Source organism: Hoplias malabaricus, chromosome 11 (assembly GCF_029633855.1).
Source record: "Hoplias malabaricus isolate fHopMal1 chromosome 11, fHopMal1.hap1, whole genome shotgun sequence".
Taxonomy (NCBI): domain Eukaryota; kingdom Metazoa; phylum Chordata; class Actinopteri; order Characiformes; family Erythrinidae; genus Hoplias; species Hoplias malabaricus.
In genome coordinates, this window is record NC_089810.1 from 14,502,360 (window position 1) to 14,526,179 (window position 23,820).

At 38.9% G+C, this 23,820-nt stretch overlaps 1 protein-coding gene across 2 annotated transcripts in view; it reads left to right on the forward strand.

The window, feature by feature from the left end:
• The window catches only part of LOC136709731 (heterogeneous nuclear ribonucleoprotein C-like), a 77,570-nt gene that overhangs the window by 4,685 nt on the left and 49,065 nt on the right, over positions 1-23,820 (forward strand). For both annotated transcript variants that reach the window (XM_066685180.1, XM_066685181.1), the window contains exon 2: positions 6,746-6,824. In XM_066685180.1, the coding sequence (XP_066541277.1) occupies positions 6,746-6,824 (79 nt within the window). The remainder of the gene's footprint in view (positions 1-6,745; positions 6,825-23,820) is intronic.

Here is a 23,820-nt window from a genome sequence, read left to right on the forward strand (position 1 = left end):
TAACAGCTTTTCCTGCTTGTGAAATAAAAAGCTGCTAGATACCAAGCACACATACCAAGCCAGATGTGCCAAGTGCGCTGTGAAAACACGCACACATTTTTAAGCTAGGCAGAATCTACACAATTAATCTTTTCCTGGGGTAAGCTGAACTTAACCGGCCATTACTTTCAGTAGCACAAAGTATGCAACACAACTCAGCATGAAACTCCTATCCCTCTAATTTTAACTTCAACCAGACCGATAACAAAAAAGATCATGTCAGCGAAAAATGAATCCAAGGTAACCCTGGATTATTGAAAATGTAGCTTTCTGCAATATGTCCAAAGTTTCTCAAGTGTAGAATTAAAGTCTGACATTGAGATGTCATTGCAGAAATGGGGAATAAGCAGAGTTTTGCCTCGCAGCGTTTTGGTTTGTAATCCCTGAATTATTGCTTCTGCCTTTACGTGACCTCTGCTGTGTTTTTCTGTACATGGTGTCCTGTATTTGACATGCATCACTGACCTCCAAGTTAGTAGTTATCTGTTTTAAACATTGTACAAAATATTTGGAATCGATCTCAGATCTCACCAAAATTTTGATTATGTTATTTAGTATGACTGACTAATAGTATTTTATGCCCTTCATATAATATTAACTGGAGGATGTTTATACAGTAGTAATATAGGTAATAAGGTGCATTTTGTTTATTATATTATAACGGGCCATAAATTTATTATAACCTTTTATCTGATGGGGTCCTTCCATTCAGTCTGTAGCTATTCTCTCCATTCAGAGTTGTCATTCTTTTTGAGTTACTCTGAATACTCTAAGTTTATGTGTAGTGCTGGTGATATGAGCGCAAATGAATATCACGATTATAATTGTACATTTTACCATGATTACGATTAATGAAAAGATGCTGGGAGCTCGTTCCTCTCTTGTTTTCTTAGCACTGTTTATATTTGGTGTGTGATTGTGCTTTGGTTGCATTTACATTTGACTTTTTGTTCAGTGTAATCTTAATTATAGTCAGAATCTTGTCCAAACCACAGATGCAAAATAATAGATATAGACAAGATTATGTCGATTAAAGTTCTGAATGTAGATTTTGATTAATTGCTCAGCCCTATTTATGTGATTCGCACACAAACCCAATGTTAGTTTTGTGCATGCGTTGTGGACAATGGCAAATTGGGCAATATGGCTGAGAAATATTATGACAAAATAAAATCTTGTGGTAAACAGATCTATAATCAATAAGAAGCATTAAATAAACATGCATTAATAAAACACTTGGCTAAGTGTTAAAAAATGTGAACAGTGTAAGTGTTTGTAAACACCAAAAAAAATCAACATAGCATCTGCAAAATGCTATTGTATTTATGGAGTTGCATTTGTGAAATATAATAAAATCTGCCAACAGGATTCTAAGAATATATGTTGTGAACTCAAATATAGAAAAAATATTTGACGTCTTCTTTTTTTTCATGGGTGGGAGGTTTTTAGCAAAAGACATGCATGAAGATATCAGAAATAGATACTGGGCTGAACTTGAATTGCTGTTAAAACCCCTGCATTATATTAATGGAAACATAAAAAGGCACATCAGTTCAGTAGAAGTTTATTTATGTATTTTCATATTTACACATCACTTACAAATGATTTGGCTGTGATTAGGAAAATGGATGGAAGAAATAATGGTGTGTGAGAAAATGGGTAAGAGTGTTACTGTGAGAGTGGATGGGGGATTTAGTTGTATTCCATTTTCATTGTTACATGCCTCTTCATTAAGTACGGGTACAGCTTCTCCCAAATGTGATCTTCACACTATTGTTCTTTTTTTCTCCATCATCTTCTCATCCTCATGTTTTATTGGTAGGTGCTGTTAGTTTAGAAAACCTCTTGCTGCTGCATTTTGAATCAGTTGGAAGGGCCTAATTGTACACATTTAGAGCACATTTACATAGAGAAAAAATTCAAATTCTCCAAAAGGTTTAAAGGCGCATTCTGCATGACATTGTCTTTCATGAGGAGACATCAGTGAGACATTCTGAGATGCGAGTTGAAACCTGGGTGTCAGAAGGATAAGATGAGTGTCATCCGAATATCAGTGGTAAGAGAATATTACTTTACAAAGACAGCGAGTGCAGAGTGAGAAAAGAAGACCAAGCACCAAGCCTTGTGGGATGCTAAATGAAGCACCCTGCCATGTTCCCTGATAAAAGTGCTCCTCCAGGTATGACGCAAATCACCAGCATGTAGAGCTGATGATTCCAAGACTGGTGAAGACTGCCAGGAGGATATTGGGTAACAAAGACTGCATAGAGGTCAAACAGAATCAGGACAGATGACAGCTGAGCTTGTGATTAAATTGTAGGCTGTGCATTCATAGAAAATAATTTGTCAGAGCAGGTATTCACAAACGGGCAGCGCGGTGGTGCAGCAGGTAGTGTCGCAGTCACAAAGCTCCAGGGGCCTGGAGGTTGTGGGTTCGATTCCCGCTCCGGGTGAGTGTCTGTGAGGAGTTGGTGTGTTCTCCCCGTGTCCGCGTGGGTTTCCTCCGTGTGCTCCGGTTTCCTCCCACAGTCCAAAAACACATGTTGGTAGGTGGATTGGCGACTCAAAAGTGTCCGTAGGTGTGAGTGAATGTGTGTGTGTGTGTCTGTGTTGCCTTGTGAAGGACAGGTGCCCCCTTCGGGGTGTGTTTCCGCCTTCTGCCCAATGATTCCAGATAGGCTATGGACCCACCGCGACCCTAAATTGGAAAAGCGCTTACAGATAATGAATGAAGGTATTCACAAACATTTTGCTGTGTTGAGCACTTGTGAGACTGGGTTGCATTTTTTTGTTCTTTGATGTATACAAATGTAGATTTACAGAGGCTGTTTTTCTGACAAGAGGAGAGTAAAAGCTGCAGGGCGTTAAGTAGAAGTTGCTTTAATTAGAGCGTATTAACAAAAATACATAAGACAATTAGAAACATCTGTGTAGTACGTGGAATTTGCTTTTAGAAACTTTGAATTTATGGGCTGTTTTTTGTGTGCTTGCTAGCTAATAAAACAAACAAACAAACAGGAAAAATATATGAAATGTTTTTCATGGTCTTCAGAGTCAGCAAATCATGTGCTGAGGAGAACCTCATGTAAATCTTGTCAACCTTGGCCCTAGTGTTGAGCTTGCTGATGTATCGCTTTTGAATCAGTAGAGAATATTTTATAGGCTGCTCTGTATTCCTGGGCCAGGCAATGGCTCACAATATGCAACTATTCTTGTCTCTGTAGCTATGCAAATCCCTGGTTGTTTAATTGAGGGAATAAATTCATTTTCATCTTCACAGCTGTCCACTTCATAATGCTGCTTTTTTACTGATGCCAAATGCTGTGTATTTAGTCATAACTGTCACCCTCTTCTGGTTCCTCAGCACATTCAAGCCTTTCAGAATGTTTACTGTTGCTGTCAGAGCCATTACAAGGAGATTTCAAGAGAGGCTGCTCACGGAAACACTGAAAATAATGACAGTAATGTAATTAAGCCTTTGAAAGTGATGTGAGGAAAATGCATGGTTTCCTCCACCCCTCAACCCACCAAAAAAAAAAAAAAAAAAAAACAAACAAAAAAAAGACAAGTATATTAATTTATCTCTGTAATTCTATCCTCTAGTGTATATTAAAAGCATTTTGGCTGTTTATTTTCATCATTCTCTAGCTCAAAGGCACTCTGGTGTGCCTTATTTTCATGGAGATCACAGCGGGAAAGCTAATTGCATTGTGTTGCATTGTGTTCACTAAACATGAGCAAATTGCTTGCTTGAGGCAGTGCAGTGTTTTTTGCGTAATTCCAGGGGCCTTGAAGGCTTTTGCAGTGTAATGGCTTTATGGTGCGGTAGATTAGCACAGCTAGCTCTACATAGTCCCTCTGCCTTGCCCTCATTCAACTGCTCAGGCCTTTGTTAGCCACACTGACCTGCAGAGCTTTAATATGGACGACGTGCTGCTGCCTCTGCTCCTCCTTTTAAGCGGCAGGAGAAAAGTAGATTTGGAAGTGAATGAATAAGAGTCAGACCACGGCTTTGGCCAGTTTGATTGAGTTAGATATATATATATATATATTTTTTTTTTTCACTTTTCACAGATTTTCAAAGTAAAAATGTGCCACATCTGAGGATGGTAGACTGGGGGTATTAGGGCAAAGAGAAAGATGTAAAAAGATTTCCATTTTCATAGAATCAAACCTGTATGTTTGATGGTCAGAGATTGAGCCAGTGAAAACAATCTTCTCCCACTGAGGCCTTTATACACGAGAGAGAGAGACAGAGAGAGAGAGACAGAGAGAGAGACAGAGAGAGAGAGAGACAGAGAGATTAAAGTGCCTGAACTTTCCCAGAGCCTCTAGAGAGATGAAGGGTATGTGTCCTCTCTTGACTATCACTGTTTTCCTAAGCAGCATTTTGTTTACTTGCTGTCTATGTACTGTGAAGCCAGGGTCTTCAGGTTTATTCTCTTTAGAAGTTGAATTCCTCTGTTTTGTGCTCTGGTTTTGATCTGCTAGTGTGAGGCTGAGGAGTTCCGCATAGTCACAGGTTGGTAATGTTTTGTCTGAATTGTGCGTGGCTGTGTCTGGGTGACATAAGGACTTTTCCTGTTTTTCTTCTACCTGTTTGTGCTTTTTCATGCTCCAGTGTTTTGGAGAGAAGTAGTTTTGTTTGTGTTAATACGTCAGTGACAGAAATAAAAGTTAAATCATTATGTTTCTATAATTCCCTGCACATATGTGTAGTTACTTCTCTGAGTATATTTAACTAATAAAACTACCACTAGCTCTTAACATTGTGTTATTAATTCTCTTTTTCATTTTAAAGAGGGATTTCTGTATTTCTGGTTTTCTTAATTACTACATTTCTTAAGCTGTATGTCATTCATGGCGCTTCGATGTGATGTGCTCGTTTAGGGAAACTGAAGTCAGAATTCTTCACTGTGGCCCTGACTGGAACCTAATGTCTGAAGTGACTTTGATTTTAAATATGGTGGAATTAGACTGTTGATTTTTTTTGTTTATTGACTAGGCTGCATTTTAGATGCTCACACTTTTTAAATAGGAGATTTTATTTATTTTATTTTATTTTAGAAGAAAAATATTTGAAAAAAAAAATAGGTCCCAGTACATACACTTTTGATTTTATGCTAGTACCTTCTGGATGTAATGAGAAGTTCTACCTGTAATATTTAACAATCTAAATTTATTTGTACTTTCGCTACAGTATAGGTTTGCTGTGCCCACTTCTGATAAGTGCGTGCAGCTGTGTCAGATAAGTGTTGTTACTGAGGATGTAGAGGTTGTATGCTGTTGTAGGAAGGACTTAAAAAAGAAGAATGTGCTGATTTTTCCAATGTTTTCCAATATTTAAAAAATTTTCATAAATTTAATATGTATATGAATATGTATACATTTCAAAATATACCAGAAATAGATGCTTCATTTCTATTTATTCCTTAGAATAAGACTTCTCAGTGGATTGACTGGCCAGTGTATAGCCTTATTCAAAAAGCAGTTCACACTGAAACACTCTGAAACTCTACTGCTGTAGGCTGAATATGTGTGAATAAGTAAGCCATCATAGAGATAACTGGAAATGTGCTGTATTTTACAAATACATTTCCTTCTGAAGGCACTGGGGAATGAACAATAGATTTAGTGGTTGTTGGATCAAATTCTTTTATTTAACAAATGAGCAGATTTTTATGATGATAAAGACTCTTTAAGAGATGGTTCATGTCCCTCTGGCAGATGGAGGGTAATTATCCACCAGAGCACTGGATTTTATGAGAGCAGAATTTGGGCAGGGGTAGGGGGGCAGGCTAGAGCAGGGCTTTCAGGGCCAGCAGGTTCCTTTCTGCCCCTTCTGTACCAACTCCGCCAGCTCAGTGGAGTGCCTGGCATGGAGCCGCTGGACAAATGGCACACTTAAGAGGTATTTTCCTGCAGTTCTGTGAAACCCATACTTGATTTGTATATTCAAATTAGATCAAAACTAAGTGGAGTTAATCCACGTAAGTAAAAACAGTCTAAACAATTGCACAAGCCTAATAACACTTCTTGATGTTTCTTTTTTTCAGTAGACCCAATATTAATAGTTTCTTTCACACATAGTTACACAAAATGGTGGCTGGCATCCATGTCACGCTGTGCTCATCTTTCTCATCTCTCGCTTTCTCTCACTCATTCGGTGTGTGTGCGTGTGCGCTTGTGTGTGTGTGTGTGTGTATGCAGTGGTGCTGTTTGGAGTGTACACACTGTGGCCCTTTCTGCCAGTGCATGGAGATTGCAGTGCTGATGGCATGCCATGCTAACCAGGCTCTCTGTAATTCTGTATAATGTAGCTCAGAAGAATCAATCTCCCAGTGTCATGGAACACAGCCCTGAAATTAGATGTCTCTTGTTTCATGTTTTCTTCAATGAATTTTGACAAGCTGGCTGTGTGCTGGGCACACTCTGTGGGGAGGACTTGTTTTGCTGAGAGAGAGCAAGAGAGCGAGAGAACGAGAGAGAGAGAGAGAGAGAACGCTACTTCTACAGTGTTTAAATCTACCTGCCGGCTGCCTGCCTGCTGTTGGCCACACTTCTTTGGCTGGGCTTCTGAGGAACCCTCTGTGTACCTCGGCCTCTCTGAGCCTGTGTAGAGTACAGAGCTGACCCCTGCCTCAGATGGAGCAGCGCTGGGGCTTTTGGGCCTATACCTGACTGCCTCTTTGTTGTTCTCCCACAGATATGAGCATGACCGGGGAGCTGAAATCCAGCCGCTCAAAGATGGGGGGAGCCAAGAGGCCGAGCAGTGCTGTGTACGGGTGAGTGGAAAGAGCCCGGGGCCTTTATTTTCATATTTTCAAGCACAGAAATCTCTCACAAGTATAAGACCTCTCTGTCGACCTACGAACTCATAAACTTTTGACTCTAGTAAACATACTAACAAAAACTTGAATCACATTACTATCCATAAAACTCACACAGTCTGTGTTGAGATATCAACATAAAATAAACAGCAGATGGGATTTAGCCATTTGGCTAAGACATTTACATTCTGAAATAATTATGGAGATAGTGTGTAACAACAGGGGAATTCTGATCATGAATGTATATGGTCAATTCTGATTTCTTTACTGTCAGATTGACTGGTGACATCACTCTTTTTTTTTTATTTTTTTTATTTTTTTTTACTGAAAATCAGCTAAACTGAAAATGAGCTAAGGCTATGTTCACATTACAAGCCTCATTAATAATCAATTCAAATTAATTTTTGCTCAGATTGGATTTGGATCTTGTTGGTTCACATTCATAAATGTGAGTGACATATATCTCTAATGTGAAGTCAATCAATCAATCAATCAATCAATCAAATTTTATTTATATAGCGCTTTTCAACAGAACGTTGTCACAAAGCAGCTTTACAGAGATCTAGGTCCAACCCTTCTATAAGCAAGCCAAGGGCAACAAGTCTGTCCCTGAAACAACATGCATGTGCACATTAATACATTTATGCAGTTCCGTCCCAAATGCGTCCTTAAGTCCTGTGTAGTGTGTGATGTAGGTCCTTAAATAACGGATTATACACCCACGTTCTCCACAATATGTCTAACACAAATCCATTTATATTCAGCTATCACATGCACAGCTCCTTTTCTGACATTCAGTGCATTATTTTGGTGCAGAAGGCATAGTTTCATCACCCATGCAGTGCATTATGTAGGAAGTTCTAATTTGATTGGTCAATACATTAAATTAAAAAAATACAGATCTGTGTCTTTTTAAGGCAAAAAAAATTCAGAACTCATTTTAGCCTGGTAAAGTGAACATAGCCTAAATTAACCCATGGAACATACTACCACATTGGCTGTTAGACAAAGTTGAAATACGAATAACAATAAACATCAGTCATCTATTTAAAACCCATTCCAATAAGGTCTGGTGGGACAAATTTGCCTAAATAATTCAGCAAATAAAAAAATCACATTACCTTTCACAGGAATCCAATAAATTAAAGCGCTACCCAAAAATAAGAGAAAGCTTGCTTTTTAGTGGAATGAGTACACTCATTTGGCCTATGTCAGACATTCATCAAACTGGCTTAAAATACAATAAAAATTGTAAAATATACAATAAAATACAAAGTGGCATGTTTCAACTAAAAAACCTCACTTATTATGATTTGAATTCTGATGATTTTTTTCTGCATACATTTTATTCACATGCAAGTGACTTGACTAATTCAAATAATTCAAATTCAACTGACCTTTTTCTTGTTCATGTAGTATATAGAACATTAAGTTCACTTTCAGTAGTCCACTTTTTGCTGCAGTCTTACTGTGTGTTCCTGAGTGTTTTACACTGGATGGGTGCTGCAAGGGCCTGTTTTCTCAGAGCTTGGCCTGTTTTGTGCCTCTGCTGCTGTACTGATAGTCTCAGTTGGCGTGGCATGTCTTGTAGAGAGCGGGGTTCTTAGGAACAGAGGAATAAATCAGAGCACAGAAGAAGATTGGATTTATCTCCTCCAGGACCCCTACTGAAAGCCCAGTCAGGGGGCTCAAAAGGCACAACACAATCTGTTTATGCGATAAGTGACACACATGCACTCAACCTCCCTCTCTTTACCATTTACCCACTGCAGCATACTGTTCTACTCATGCTCAGAAACGGCATCTCTGATTTAGTGCACCTTATTTCTATTTTGGGTCAAATTGATCTTCCTCACTTTCCAGACTCTGCCTCTCTCTGCTGTTAATCAGTCATGTACTGATGCAACAGGGAAAATTCATCTCAAGGATCGTCTGTACTGTGCGACTGTGAGGTGTGTGAATGTGGGTCTGTGTATGTGTGTTTAAATACTGATCACTTGTCATTTATAGGATGTGGTAACAGGTTTTATGAAACTGAAAACACTGATTTAAACGTTTGAAAAATATTAGGTGTGTTATAGTGTAGTGTCTTATATAGAGGTGATAGAGTCTGTGGCTCTGCCTTGAAGCCCCCTGAGGTGAGTATGGTAGGGCGGGCATGCCTGACTGGGATGTCCTAGAGTCTGCAGCTCCTGTGGGGATTACCCTGCACCATACACACACACACACACATTTATCACAGCACTTCTCTTGGGATCAACATTATTTTTTACACACAGGAGATTTAGAGGACGACACTATGAACTCATGCTCTACTTCATCAATCATATTGTCCATTGCTCTGGTTTTTCCACACTGAAGAGAGAGAGAGAGAGAGAGAGAGAGAGAGAGAGAGAGAGAGAGAGAGAGAGAGAGAGAGAGAGAGAGAGAGAGAGAGAGAAATGGGACAAAGAGATTTTAATTGGAGTGAGGGATGAAGAGTGTTAAAACTCAGTATTTTCTCATGCCTTGCATCTCCCTTAGTGGTGATTAGCTCACTCTATGTGTTTATGGGTGCTGTAGATGTGCTCACTATGAGCTTGAATAGAGTTTGTGTATGTGTTTGCTGCAGATGTATTTGTTATGTTCCAGCTGTGTGATTAAAGCCGTGGTGTTGTGAAGGAGCTGATGCTGCAGCTTTTTATTCTGCTCCAACACACGGCCAGACAGACCCAGGTGCTTCAGCACAACACTGCAGACAAAACTACATCATAATATTGTAATGATGTAAAATATGTGATCTCCAGAATATAAACTCTGCATTATAAGAAATTAAAATAATTTAGATTTAATTTTGCTCAATTCAGGTTTTAAATTGAACTGCTGCTTTTATTAAAACAAACAAACAAACAATAAAACCTTTTCATCTTAGATGAAGATACATTAATACATATAAATGAACAGACACTAACTTAGAGGACAGCATGTTTAATGTGCTTACTAGCTTAAAACAGATGAGATTATTCAGTAGATATGAGCATTAGCAAGTGAAGAGTAATTATTTTTTTAAATGACAGGCCTAATGATTTTTGATGTTTGTAAGTACCAATGGTGCGCTTATTGTTGTTCATTTGTGTAATGAACCAGGCAAATGCACTGAGGCATTTGTGCTGTTTGTTTGAGCATGTTGAGGGACATGGATGCCTTCTGTAAGGTCAGCTTAGACAAACAAATTTGCGCTAGTGAACACAGACGGTACATGTGTGCATCTTATAAATATCCACATCCGTCTGTGTGGGGATTTGAGATGATGTGTAGTGGAATTCCACAGGGCTCTCTGAGTCAAGCCTAAAATCAGTGCTGTGACGCCGCCATTGTCCAGATTGTTGAAGTGGTCTGACTGCGCTATCCATCATTCAGCATTTACAGCTGCCCCTGAAGTAGAGTTTTACACACAGTTCCTACAGAGGGCACTTTGGATGTTTGGCCTGTAATAACAGTGTTCCCTGTAGGTCTTGATTTGATATGTTCTGATTATTGTTAGACAATGGTGTGGTGTGGTGTGGTGTAGTGTGTGGGGTATTTTGGTCCCTCTGCCCCATTGCTTCAGCATGCTGTCATCTGTTTTCATTACCGCCAGTGGAGACAACAGTCTGGTCAGGCAGGACAGGCTGCGAGGCTGGAATAATAGCCCACTCCATCTGTCAAAGGCATGGAGAGCCTTAGGAGAGAGCGAAAGGCGAGCCAGATTGATCAACAGTGGGTCAGTTTGTTGAGAGCCACTGTGGGCATTGCAGTACTGGGGTCACGTGACTGATAGATCTTTATTGTTAATGAGTTGGTGCAGTGGGAGAGGTCCTTTTACCATCCTATACCTAGCTGTACTGCTTACTCCACTGGCTGGTTAATAGAATGTGGAGAGATTCAGCACCGTGCTCACATTAGCAAAGTCTCAGCCTCTGCAGGGGTCTGAGTCTTCATGTGATTCTTACCACAACCAGCTTCTCTATATGGATAAGTTTGTGACACAAAGATAATGGATTATATATATATATTTACTCACCTTAAATCACGCTCCAGAAATGAACCAAAGAAGTCGTTAGACATACAAACTGCAAAATTTCACATTAATGATAACATGTAATTTCTTCATGTTTTGGTGCCTTAGGTTGCTGTTTCCTTCTACTGACATTAACATGATGGATTGTGTATAATTTACAAAACCTGAGGCAAACATTTATAAACCATGCTAGGACGGGCCAATTGCAATTTGTGTGGTAACAAAAACTTGGTGTTTTAGCCCTATTTGAATGAAAATGTGCAAATGTAATTAAATTAAAACAATTATGTTTTATTGAGGCTGCCAATTACACTGTCCACAACAGCTCTGTGTCTGGCAGACCTTAATAAATTGTAGTGCTCCCCTGCTTACTTTAATCCGGAGTTCATGTGAAATTAGCTGGGAAATGCTTCACAACCTGAACTGGAAAATGTTTGCTTGTTTAAATTTTGTACATTTTAACCTCGAAACCCAAATTTGCATTTAAAATAGTGTTGTGCGGTATTTTGATAATACATTATACTGCGGTATTTAAAAATGTGGATGGTATCTCAAAATGAGGGCGGTATTTATGACGTGTGTGCGTCGTGTCAAATTTTGGTTCTGTGTCTTTAAATGTCAGGTAAAACGTTCATGTGCATTTAAGAGAGCCACAGGGAGGGGGCTCAATGACTGCTGATGGCACAGTCTGAAAATGGGTGGAGAAAAACCCAATCCCAGTAGCCCACCACAATTTTAAGTTTAGCACTGAGTTTGGGTTAAAAGAGAGAGGAAGAAAGCTATAAACAAAATTCTCAGAAAATCCTTCACTTGACTTTGTGCTCACAGGCTTTATCCTGTAAATATGTGTGTTTTGAGCCGCAATTTGCTGAAAAATCTGCTGCGCTATGCTAAACCACAAGTGCCCATTAGCTCCAGCTGTGCTTGTAAACATTGTACACCTTCTTTCGCTTGTTTTTAAACTTTTCTGTTCCTTCAGCACCAGTTGCTGAAATTTGTTCTCTCAGAAACGGGTTTTTATCGTCAACACATGTTGGTGTGCACTGTCGGGCTGTGTTTAGCTAAATTCACTCAACTTTGAGGTTACAGATATAAGGCTCAGCGCAGCCTGACAGAGCACCCCCTTCCCATGGTAATACCATATACCACGATAATATTTTGAGATGGTATGGATCTGTGGATACCGCCCATCCCTAATTTAAAATATAATTTATGAATGATTATTCATTCTTTCATTCATTTTCTGTAACTGCTTCAGCCTGATCAGGATTACACTTGGTCTGGAGCCTGCCTGTAGTGCAAAGTAGGAACACACTTTAGACAGGTTGCTAGTCCATCACACACCTAGTCACTCGCACACTCCCTTGTGCAAAATTTTACATAGCTAGATAGCTGGGGTAGGTAACTGGACCACCCAGAATGGACTGAACCCAGGACCCAGAGATCCTGGAGTTTATTGTTTTTATTAAAGTGCCATCTTAAAACAACCTGTGTTTTCCATGAGTCGAATTTAATATATTTTGTATAAGTTACGCTATTTATATAATTAATGTTTTGCTTCTCTTGGATGTCAATCCTCAAACAGGAAAAGGCCTATTTGTTCGTCATGCATTTCATCTAAAAAGCTGCTGCACCTGCATTATAGGTCAGTCGTGTGAGGTTTGTGTGCTGTATCTCAGGTGTTGTGAGATCAGGGGCAGTGCAGTGCTGACTGTGCTTTTTTGGCCTCTGTAGTTTTTTTTTTTTTCTTCAGTGGAGATAAGGCAGTAATCCACAGTGGAGCAGTGTGGCATGGGTAAGATTGGGCCAAAAAGAGTCTACAGTGTCCAGCAGATAGAGGATAGAATCCATCCATCCAAAATCCCTCCCTCTTCACTTGATGGTGTATATTACCAATCAGATCATTCATCTGTTCCTTCAGGTTATCATGGTGCATGGGCAGAGGTCTAGGCTAATGGAGTCATTCCCAGCAATGCAGGGAGAGGTAGAGTGTGTGTGTGTGTGTGTGTGTGTGTGTGTGGAAGGGTTAGAATGGGGGAAACTGAACTGCATGCGGTTTGCCCCCCGGCGTGAACAATCCATCTCAAATTGATCTCACAACTGGCTGCAGCGGGGCACTCCGAATCAATCTCAAATTGATCTCAGTGCCAGAGGTGGAGAAAACTAGCAGCGAACCTTATCAAAAATATTGTGGTGTTGGGCAAATCTGACAGGCAAACTTATCACAGAGGAGCAAAGGAAATGGGCTCGGAGACCCTCAGGCACTGAGACAGGACAGCACCCCCCCCCAACCCCACCCACCCTCCCCCCGCGCTGCTGTGCAACACACGCACCCTGCACCCTGCTTCACGCCTGCCAGCTGAGACATATAAAACACACAGTTGCTTCGACATTCTCGAGACACACTCATGCATACACACACACACACACACAGTATGAACCTTGGCTTATAGCTGCCAGCTGAGGCACACACAACTTTTGCAAAAAGCAAAGACTATCCTTCATTATTTCACTAAAAGAGAATTACAAAGATCTTAATATGTATTGATGGTGTCCAGTGAAGAATTCTCTTAAAAATGTTAGCATTTTTAAAACCAAACAGCTTCTTTCAATAATTCGCAAATGTTACAATTGTTTTCTTATTTCTTTTTTTCAGTAATGCATTCTTAAGGGTTCTTTGTCCTTTTAGACCATTGGCATTGAGGTGTCTTCTCACAGTTGAAGGACAGACACAAATCTAAAATGAGAGTGAAATTTGAGATGAGAGTGCTCTTTATACCAATCTTATGATTTTCAAGTGCTGTTTTTCATATACAGAGAGTTTTGGTGTTGTACCAGGACCTGCATGACTGTTAGGAGTTTAATTTTCTCAGTATTTAAATTATTAATTTGGATTTTACATTATTAAAATAAACTTACCTCTCATTTGAATTTGAATTTGCCCTTCCTAGTGTTTTGCATTATCTTATATTAATCCACTCTTCAGAAAGAATCTGTTCAAAAATGTATTTACCAAAAAGATTTTGCTTACTATGCTTTTTTTTGGACTGTTAATTATTTAGACATTTTTCACCCTCACACAAAGATATATACACACTGGAGGCAGGCACCCTACACATTCTCTCTCTACCATTACCTTTTAGTTTGTGTGACATACAAAAATTAAAAAAGAAGAAGAAGAAGAAGAAGAAAAATAATAAAGACACACATACACACACACACATATACAAGCCTTTGGCAGATAGACTGTTGACAGCGAGATAATAAGTCATTTAATCTGTTTAAAGCATCTGTGTGTGAGCCCTGGAGAGGCTGTGATCGATGCAGCTATACATTAAGAGCTTTTCTACTGGATTTCTCCCTGGGGAAAACAAACCCATGCACAAATAAACAAATAAAAGTGTTTCACCTCTGCTCAGAATATAAAGTGCTGGGGGAATGGATCATTAATACAATTGCTGTAGTGGAATGGTAGATCAAAATGAAGTGGTGTTCCTTTGACATAGCATATTCTTGGTTAATAAATATCACAAATGCTGGGCATTTATCTAAGTAAAGTGCAGGCAGTTATTTGAATAGAGATAATAGGTTCAAGTGGAGGTTAATATGTAGCAAATACATTCTTTAAATATACATTTTTTTAACAGAACTAAATGCAGAATAACAGCAGCAACACATAAGAGCTGTGCAAATATGTTGTACCAGGAGAGGTTTTCAAAAATATAAATTAATCACTTACAAAAGACCACATGATTAATATTGTGTAGGTCAACATTTTTGCTGCCAACACAGTTCTGACCCCTTGAGGTAGCCATATAGCTTGAGGTAGCTATATAGTCATTGTCACCAGAGGTGTTTCTGGCATTTAAAAACAGGAAAGCCCAAAATACATGCCCTTGTCAATGGAAAATCTGGAGAAGCATTGGTGCATATCAATGTCTTTGTTTACATATGGTTTTTATTATGTAATTGTGTTGTACTGAACATATGGAGGGCAGGACTAATAAATGCATAAATAGAACAAAGGAGCAAAACGTGTTGTCCATAATTTTTAACACGGACATCAGTGTTTTTCTGATTTATTTTATTTAAAAATAAATACTAGATGATCTACAACAAAAAAACAAAGAAGACTTACTTATTTATTCAATGTAACAAGTAAAGCATGTGAAGTTTAAACAGTGCACAGCTATATGGAGATTTATAAACACACCAACGCCACAAAATGTGTCACCACCACTTCCCTTTACAATATTTCAGGCAAAGACTCATACTCAAGTGAAATAAGCCAAATTCAGCAGTGTTCCTCTCTCTATGAGATATAATACATGTGTAAATGCTGCTGAGCTTGTGAACAGCAGAGAAACGTAGTGCTAGCTAACCAACGCCAAGATGAGACTCTGGCCAAAGTGCACGGTGTCATGCCAAACACAGCCCCAGAAACACAATGAGCATGGTCCTGTCTTATTAACTGTTATTCAGCCACGGTTCACACTGAAGACCCCACTCTTCATTGGTTCCAACTGGGAACAAATTTTTCTGGTTCATGGACCTGTTTATGTTGGTGGAAATGCGGTGAAAGTTTCCAAATTTAGTTCACGAACTGGAATCGTTCCGGTTCCTCGTTAGTGGGACCTAGTTATAATTATCCATTGACTTACATTGAATTTCACCCTCTCAAATCCGTAATTACATTTTTACTAGTAAAAACTCCAATTAGAGATACCTGCAATTATATTTTTACCAGTACAAATGTAATTTCAGATATCTACAATGCAATTCTTTATTCTGACTAGTAAAAATGCTTCCCCCCATTAAAATGAATGGGGAAACTCTTGAATAATCAATTTTTAGTAGTAAAAAATCAATTTTTGATATCAGAAATTTAATCTGCACTAGTGAAAATGTAATTTCTGATATCAGGAATTTAATTTTTACTCAAATTTACGCAAATATTAAATTCCTAATATCAGAAAATACATTTTCACTTGTGACAATTGAAATCAATTTTAAGTTAACATGCATTGACTATGAGTATTGACTAGTAAGAATTGAGTTGTAGAGCTCTCAAACTGCATTTATTACTAGTCACAACTACAATTTTACTAGTAATAATTATTTTTAAATGATTAACGATTTCATAACGGAGCTTTGTAATTTTCATTTTCACTAGTAAAGATGTCATTTTTGATATCTCTAATTACATTGGAGAGCTCTCTAATTCAGTTCTTATTAGTAAAAATATCTTTTTTTTCCTAGTGGAAATTAGGGCTGGGCAATATGACTGAAAAGTACTCAGAAGGAAAGCTGAGTATCCATATAACGAATATGGTCATTTTCAAAACAGTGTAAAAAATACTACGGAATGTATAGATATATCCCCAGCTCTAGCTTGAGCTGAAGTCACCCTCACGTGCCTACGTTACAAGCTCACACTTACATCACAATATTGTGATATGGCAAAAGTCTTATCGAATTAAAAAACATATTGGTATTATTGTGAACAATATTATATCGCCCACCCCTAATGGAAAGAGAAAACTGAATATAATTCTAATTTTTACTACTAAAACGTGAATTAGGACTTGTATCGCTGGTGTCATTTTAGACTAAAACAGCTTGCCATAAGTAATGCTGCTTGATTAGGTTTTACTCTGAGTAACGGACACTCACAAATATTTAAAAGAACATCAGCCAAGTAACAGAAAATAATGGTAAGAGCATTATACCACCCAGCATAACATCTCATGAATATGTTTATTTTAAAGACTGTGATTTCTAAATTGTCAAATTAAATTAGAAAAATGCAGAATGTGAGTAATTATATAATTCTCTCACATTTTCAGTGCACTCCATGTCAGAGGAATGTGTGAGGAGTTTTAAACTTTATGTTTTAATTTGTTATTAATTAAGTAGTTTTATTTATTTATTTATTTATTTAGTTAGTTAGTTAGTTAGTTCCTATCCATGGCAGAGAAATGTATTTAGTGTTTAACAGGCTTTACTAGCTGCACAATTGTCGCCCTATGACAGAATTACAAGCAGAGGTCAACAACTATGCCCCCCTAAACTGTGTGCGAACCCAGTTCATAAAGTAGATTAGAAACCCACCAGGTTGCACTGTGTCATACTATGAGTCAAATCAATAGCTGACCTTCACTTTGAGGTTTGTGTAGTAGTATCTTGGTTGTGTATTTGAGAGCAGTAGATTGAGGAGTTTGCTGTGTCTTTTTCAGTAGTAGGCTGATCTGCAGCCGGTGTGAGTGTGTACTGAATTGTCTCGGGAAAGCTCCCAGTCAGCATGGCAGCTGTAATAAAGGTTAGCGTGGGTTTAAAGACTCTGTTATTGGACAGTGACACTGCTGCCACAAGCCATAGAGTCTGGCAGTACACTTCAGCCCTTAGGCTGCCACTATCAGCTGCCCTTATCACTGCTCCAGGCTCAGGATTACAGTAACCAGCTACAGGGATAAATCACTCCCTGCCTCAGGTGTGTGTGGCTCTGTTTCAGACAATATGGATGTATAAAGCAGGTTGTTAGATTAGACTGTTATAGTGATGAACTAAACAAAGTGTCTGTATACAGAACACAACATACTTCGAGAGCTCTTTAGTTTCAATATTTCACTGTGTAAACAATTTATTTGTCCATAATTTTCCATGAACTTTCTGATAGATTTTGATTTGACAATGCATTATTATATTATTTTCTCCAAACCATCCAACACTGACCACACCAAAACAAGTGTTTATCCATCGATTCTCATGGTGTACATACATTGCTCCATGGCTACTAATCTAAAGATTATTTTGACAGACTAATCAAGCACTGGTTTACTTCTATTTTCTTAATGGATACCAAGACTGTAATAATCATTCATTCATTATCTGTAACCGCGTATCCAATTCAGGGTCGCGGTGGGTCCAGAGCCTACCTGGAATCATTGGGCGCAAGGCGGGAATACACCCTGGAGGGGGCGCCAGTCTTTCACAGGGCAACACAGACACACACACATTCACTCACACGCTCACTTTTGAGTCGCCAACGTGTGTTTTTGGACTGTGGGAGGAAACCGGAAACCCACACGGACACGGGGAGAACACACCAACTCCTCACAGACAGTCACTCGGAGCGGGAATCGAACCCGCAACCTCCAGGCCCCTGGAGCTGCGTGACTGTTGCACTACTCGCTGCGCCATCGTGCCAGCCCTGTAATAATCAGATAAACAATATTTTAATGCTTTCATCTTAAAAGAAGAGAAAGTATTGAAACTCAATTTCTTTCTGTCCATTCTCCCAATGAGAAGACAAATTTAATCTGTGGCTCAGAAAAATAGCATACAGTCAGGAAGCTGGTACTGAAAAAAAGAAAGAGGCACTATAAGGAAGAAACCAGTTAAAAATATGTATTGTCAAAAAGCAAAATGCTAGCTAATGATTACTGATTCACAGAATATACAATTTTACATATTTGGTGAATCAACTAATAGTAGATGTTCTTTTTCAGAATATTCTGCCTATATGACACATTCCATTCACATTGTTTAAAAAACAGACTGGTAGGATAAACAAGTGCTAATAAATAAATAAGTAAATTTCTAAGTGATATAATTTAGTCAAGGTAATGTAACAAGTATTTAGGAGATTGGTGAGAGAAGTGTGTGAGTTTCTGAGTTTATAATAATGATCAAAATAAAGGGGAAATCAAGATGAATGCAGTGTATGTTCAAAGCCAGATCTATGAAGCTGCTGCACTCTGCTGTGCCACATTCCTCAGTCCATGAGGCAGAGCATGACTCAGAGTTCACGGCCTTCACTAATAGAGGCCTGGATGCAGCAGGCATTCTTTGAGAGGCATCTGCTGGAGGATAGTGTTGTTAGTAGAGATGGCAATAAAACAAGCATAGAAGGATGGAAATATGAGTCATGGTTAAAGTTAAATTGCATAGGTGAGACTGAGAGTCATGCACTAAAATGAGAAACAAAGCAAAGAAGCTTTGAACAAAATACAGTGTCGGATTAGTTTCCATTGGCATGGTCTCAGGATTGCAAAGATGTGCTTTTGTGTGGATATGTTGTATGCAGTGCTGAAGAAAAGGATGAATTAGCACTGGGCTGACCTTGCCCCGTTATTTGACTGCATTTCTTTCCTGACCGCAAAGTTATGGTAATTAATGCAATGTCTGTGCCAATCAAGCATGACTCCATTTGACCCTTGAACCCCAATTCCTCCCTATTCTGCCTATCAACCCACTTCTGGCAGAAGGCGTTTTTCCCCTAGCAGCAGTTCAACTGCTCTCCTACTGCTTCATCTGACAGATTCGGTAAATATCTGCAGCAACATAGCTTCAGCATACAAGCTAGAAGTGTACAGTTCACACACTTCAGGCTTACTCTCACCACCGTCAACACTTACAATCACAATAGACATCTGCTGCTGTACGAACATTGCAGAACATTGTGCTAAAGCACAGGTCCATGACAGGGTGCCCAGTACTGTTGGTTAAATAAGCATGTAGTTGTATTTCACACACTGCCAAAACACACAACCACTGGGCAACAATGCATACACAAGACCTGAAAGAGTGACATAATGCAACAACTCTGCAATAAGAACAAGACAAAATATAGCATTGCATCAGAAAATACATTAAACTATGAAAAATACATTAAACCAGAAAATACATTAAGCTTAAATACGTTAAACTATTCATTTCAACAGAAAAGAAGAAATATGTTCACTTTGAACATAATTCAAGCTATTGTTTTCCAATCATTATAGAAATTTGGCTCTTGGGCTATGAATAGTAAATATGGAATGCGTAAGTTAATCCTACCAATTACAGTATTTTTACTCTGTGGTGTGAGCCCCTTGATTAATAACCTGCAAATATTTTGACAAATCAATGGCTGCGACTGAAGCTGATTCCTATATTGATCCTATTTATCAGTCAGTTTTTATTGAGGTCGGTGTTATCACAGTAGAACAATTAGATGCCTATTTCATTACATTGAAACAGGATTATTTAAAACCCTCCCTATATGTTTCTACCTATACACACACACACACACTACAGTATGGTCAGTGGAGCTGATAAAAGGCATAATTAAGGTAGATACAAGACAGGTGTTCCTAATCCAGTGATCATTATGTACAAATGTTCATAAAACTGTGTATTGCTTGCAAAGGAAGCAGAACATCAGAACATTCATCTACTTCTGCTTTTCCCTGTCAAACATACCAATCTCCAGCTGCTTGTTATGGTTTAGCCTCCATTTCCATATCACAGAGACAGAGGCAGACACACAGGTCAGTCATCAGAGTGATTTTTTCCCCCATGTTGCACTGCTCTCAGGAGCAGCATGAAGTTCACTTAATTTATCTGAGTTTAATAACTGTTATTAACTGTGTTGTGTGCTTCAATTCACATTGGACTTTTCCTGAACCTCACATTTGGACTGTGGGGCCTTTGCTGAGCCCTCGTCAAATGATCTCAAATGATCAGAGCACAGCCATGTTGGGCTCTAGACCTTTAGACGTAGTGTGCATCACTAATAGCTGGTGATGAGGCTGCATTATATTCAGAGTCTAGAGAGAGAGAGAGAGAGAGAGTCAGTGTGTGTGTGTGATGGAGCAGGTTATAGATGTGTTTTGGGAGCGTTCCTCAGCACAGGTCGGCTTTGCCTCCCACCAGGACAGCAGACCCCACTCTGAGGTTGAGTGGGCAAATGTCAGAACTGTCAATCAACAGCTAAACCCCAGCCGGCTCTCCTGAGGCATTCCTGATTGGCAGGTCATTATTCCTCTAGAACCACTTCCCCCCTCTCCTTTCTGCTCAGCCCTTCTTTCTCAAATTCATAAAGGGCATCACATACAGACTCCACCTAAATCCCATCCCCCATCCCCAGTAGCACCACCACATATACACATACACACTGCATTTTATTCCCTTTAGGTTTAGATGACTTACAAGTGACATATTTATGCATCGCCCTGTATTTGTTCTCTTGTAGGAACTGTGATTATGTTGGATGTTTTATAGAACATTGGTTAAAGTCTTTTTCATTGTAAAGAAAAAAATAAGTGGCAATGTACACAAAAATAAAACAATGGAAATTTTACTATGCACTGTGTCATGTGCAGAAATTCCAAGCAAACCCAGTCAGAAAGACTTCAGTATGAAGATATGGATGTCAGCATGGATGGTATCTTGAATCTCACCTGGCTAGTGTTTCAGCAGAAAAAGTGACTAAAGTGACACAACGAAATATCTATGGGAAAGTCAGCAATAAAAAAGGGCTGGAATTTGTAGATAAAAGTGCACATTCAACACCCATAATGTAGGATTCTCTGTAATAAGAGGAAGAAAAGGACCTTGTTAGTCTTGAGAAATACGTGAATATTTAGGTAACTGAAGTATATATTATGTAGAACATTTCTAGGATAGTTCTTAAACTCCTCTGCTGGCTTGAGTGCAGTAGCGTAATGTTTAACAGTAAACTATAAAGTAAAACCTTATTTATGAGAGATCCTCCTATGGTGGGTTAAAATCTATCATTATTCTGATAAGGATTTCTGACATTCAGTGAAAGCTTGTTCAACTTATCAATGGTTTCTACAAATTATCATAAACATTTGTGTGTGAAGTAATCACTTAAATCGACACACAGACTGCTATAACAACTGCATTGTGTTTCTCTTGTACTTTTAAATCTGATATATGCTGAGACTGCAGATTGGTGACTACCTCTTTATCCCAACATGACTCTGTGTAGGTCAAGTACATAATCCATGCAAAACACTTCACTGTAATTTAGTTTGCCCTCATCACATGAACTCGGTCTGTAGGTAACAATGGAGTTAATGGCTCTCTTTGATCTTTGTGACGTTTTCTATTAGGATGTCACTTGATCTGTTCCTCCACCTATTGAAAAATTGCACACATTTTAAAGGCTGCCTGGTTAATCCTATGTGAAGTGGCTGGGGGTTTGCTTCTGCAGTGATCCTCACCATGGTGATGTTGTGCCTGGTTTGAGGTGCACCTATTTTAGCAACGCTTTTGCATTCATAAGTCCCATTGTCTGAAGCAAGGCATAATAGTTTTATCAAGCACACTCAAACGGTCCTCTGCAGGCATAATCATAATTCACTGCAGGCTCATCCGAGGGGAAGTAAAGGGAACACTTTTTAATCCCTGTGATTTGGGACGAAACTGCTGTGAGTCTTAGAGGGGGGGGTGCGGTGGATTAAAAGGTGTGTGCTTTAAAGAGTCACTCTCTGAGGGTGAGACTCAGCAGCACTATAAGAACTATTCGACTTAGCTATATCACAGCACATGGCAGCTAACAATGAGCAGGCCTTCTGTTGAGGAATGGGAGGCTGATGTAGCAAGAGTGTGTGTGCTTGTGTTTGCTTTTGGGCTCATGTTTGTTTTTTGTTTTTGTTTTGTTTTCTGGACAAATATGTCTAAAATATTAGTATGACAAAATATGACCATATTTTATAACTTTAAAAATGAAAGGAGTTGTAAATTTGGGGACGAGTTTCAAAAAGAACACATTTATTTCTATTTGCTTTATTGATTTAAGGATGTGACCAAATTCAAAGACTTGCAAACACAATTAAATGGCTGCATTTCATGAGCCCATTTGATTTTCTGCCATTTTTACAGGCGACATAAATTCCTTTATCCTGCCTAACAAACAACCCTGAACTGGATAAGCGGTTACAGATAATGGATGGATGGATGCCTAACAAACATACTGTGCCGTGTAGCCCCATGTACTCATAATGTACTAAAACAGACGTGTGTGCGTAAGGTGCACGCGTGTGCATGAGTACGTGCATATGTGATGTAATATAATATTTATGGGTGTACTGGACGGCTGCTAATATATTCTCAGTTGAAGCCAGCCTAATAACACATAATTACAGAGCATTCCCTTTGTGTGCACTGCCATGATTTACAGTGTGATGTCACTGCCACGCTGTGCTCAAATCCATCACATCCGCCCCAAAGCCCAATCACGGAGCAGTGCTGAATGGAGCTGAAACAGACCCCAAACAGACCCAAGTGCTCCTCCAGCACCCAGCAGAGTGAACGCTCCAACACATCTGTTCCACTCTTTCTTATCACGGTTCTGTGTGAGTGAGTGAGTGCCTTTGCATAAGTGATTTGATTTGAGTTTGTTTTATATGTGGCATTCACTCGACCATATAGCAGCACCTTGCATTTCCATTTTTGAAAGTTCTGATAAGAACAAATGGAATTTGGGGTGTTGTGCAGTGTGCAGTAGTTTTCTCTGACATTCTCATTTGTTTTCCTCCATCTCCCCTGTCTCTGAATTAGAATAGTTTCCCCCCCTTTGCTTTCTCTCAGGTTTGACCTTCACACTCTCATCTAAATTCTCTCTGTGCTTTTCCATCTTCATTTTGCTCACACTTAAGACATCTTATTCAGGTTTTACTAGCAGCTATTTCACAGAGTAATGTTGCTGTTATATTGTTCCTTAATACTTTAAACATAAAGTGAAAGGGTCATAATGAAGGGTCAGATATATAAAAGACTGTGCCACTTTGTCCTTATTGACCAAAATACCACTTGTTTCCAGTAGACAAATGCTGATGTAACACTAAGCTGCACATGGCCTTGCATTATAAGAGTCTTACACTGTGCAGAATATGTGTTGTGTGTAGAGAAAAACTCACAAGTTATTTAAGGTATTCAAAACACTGTCCTTAAATCCAGCATTATACCATTCAACATGACACTTGTTTGTTGAAATACTAACCAACTTTAGACTGCGCTGTAAAATAAACCCACAGGTGAACATATACATATTTTCTACACGTGTATAGGAAATAACCACCTGTAGGCCCTGCTAGTCTACTATATATAGAGCTATATAGA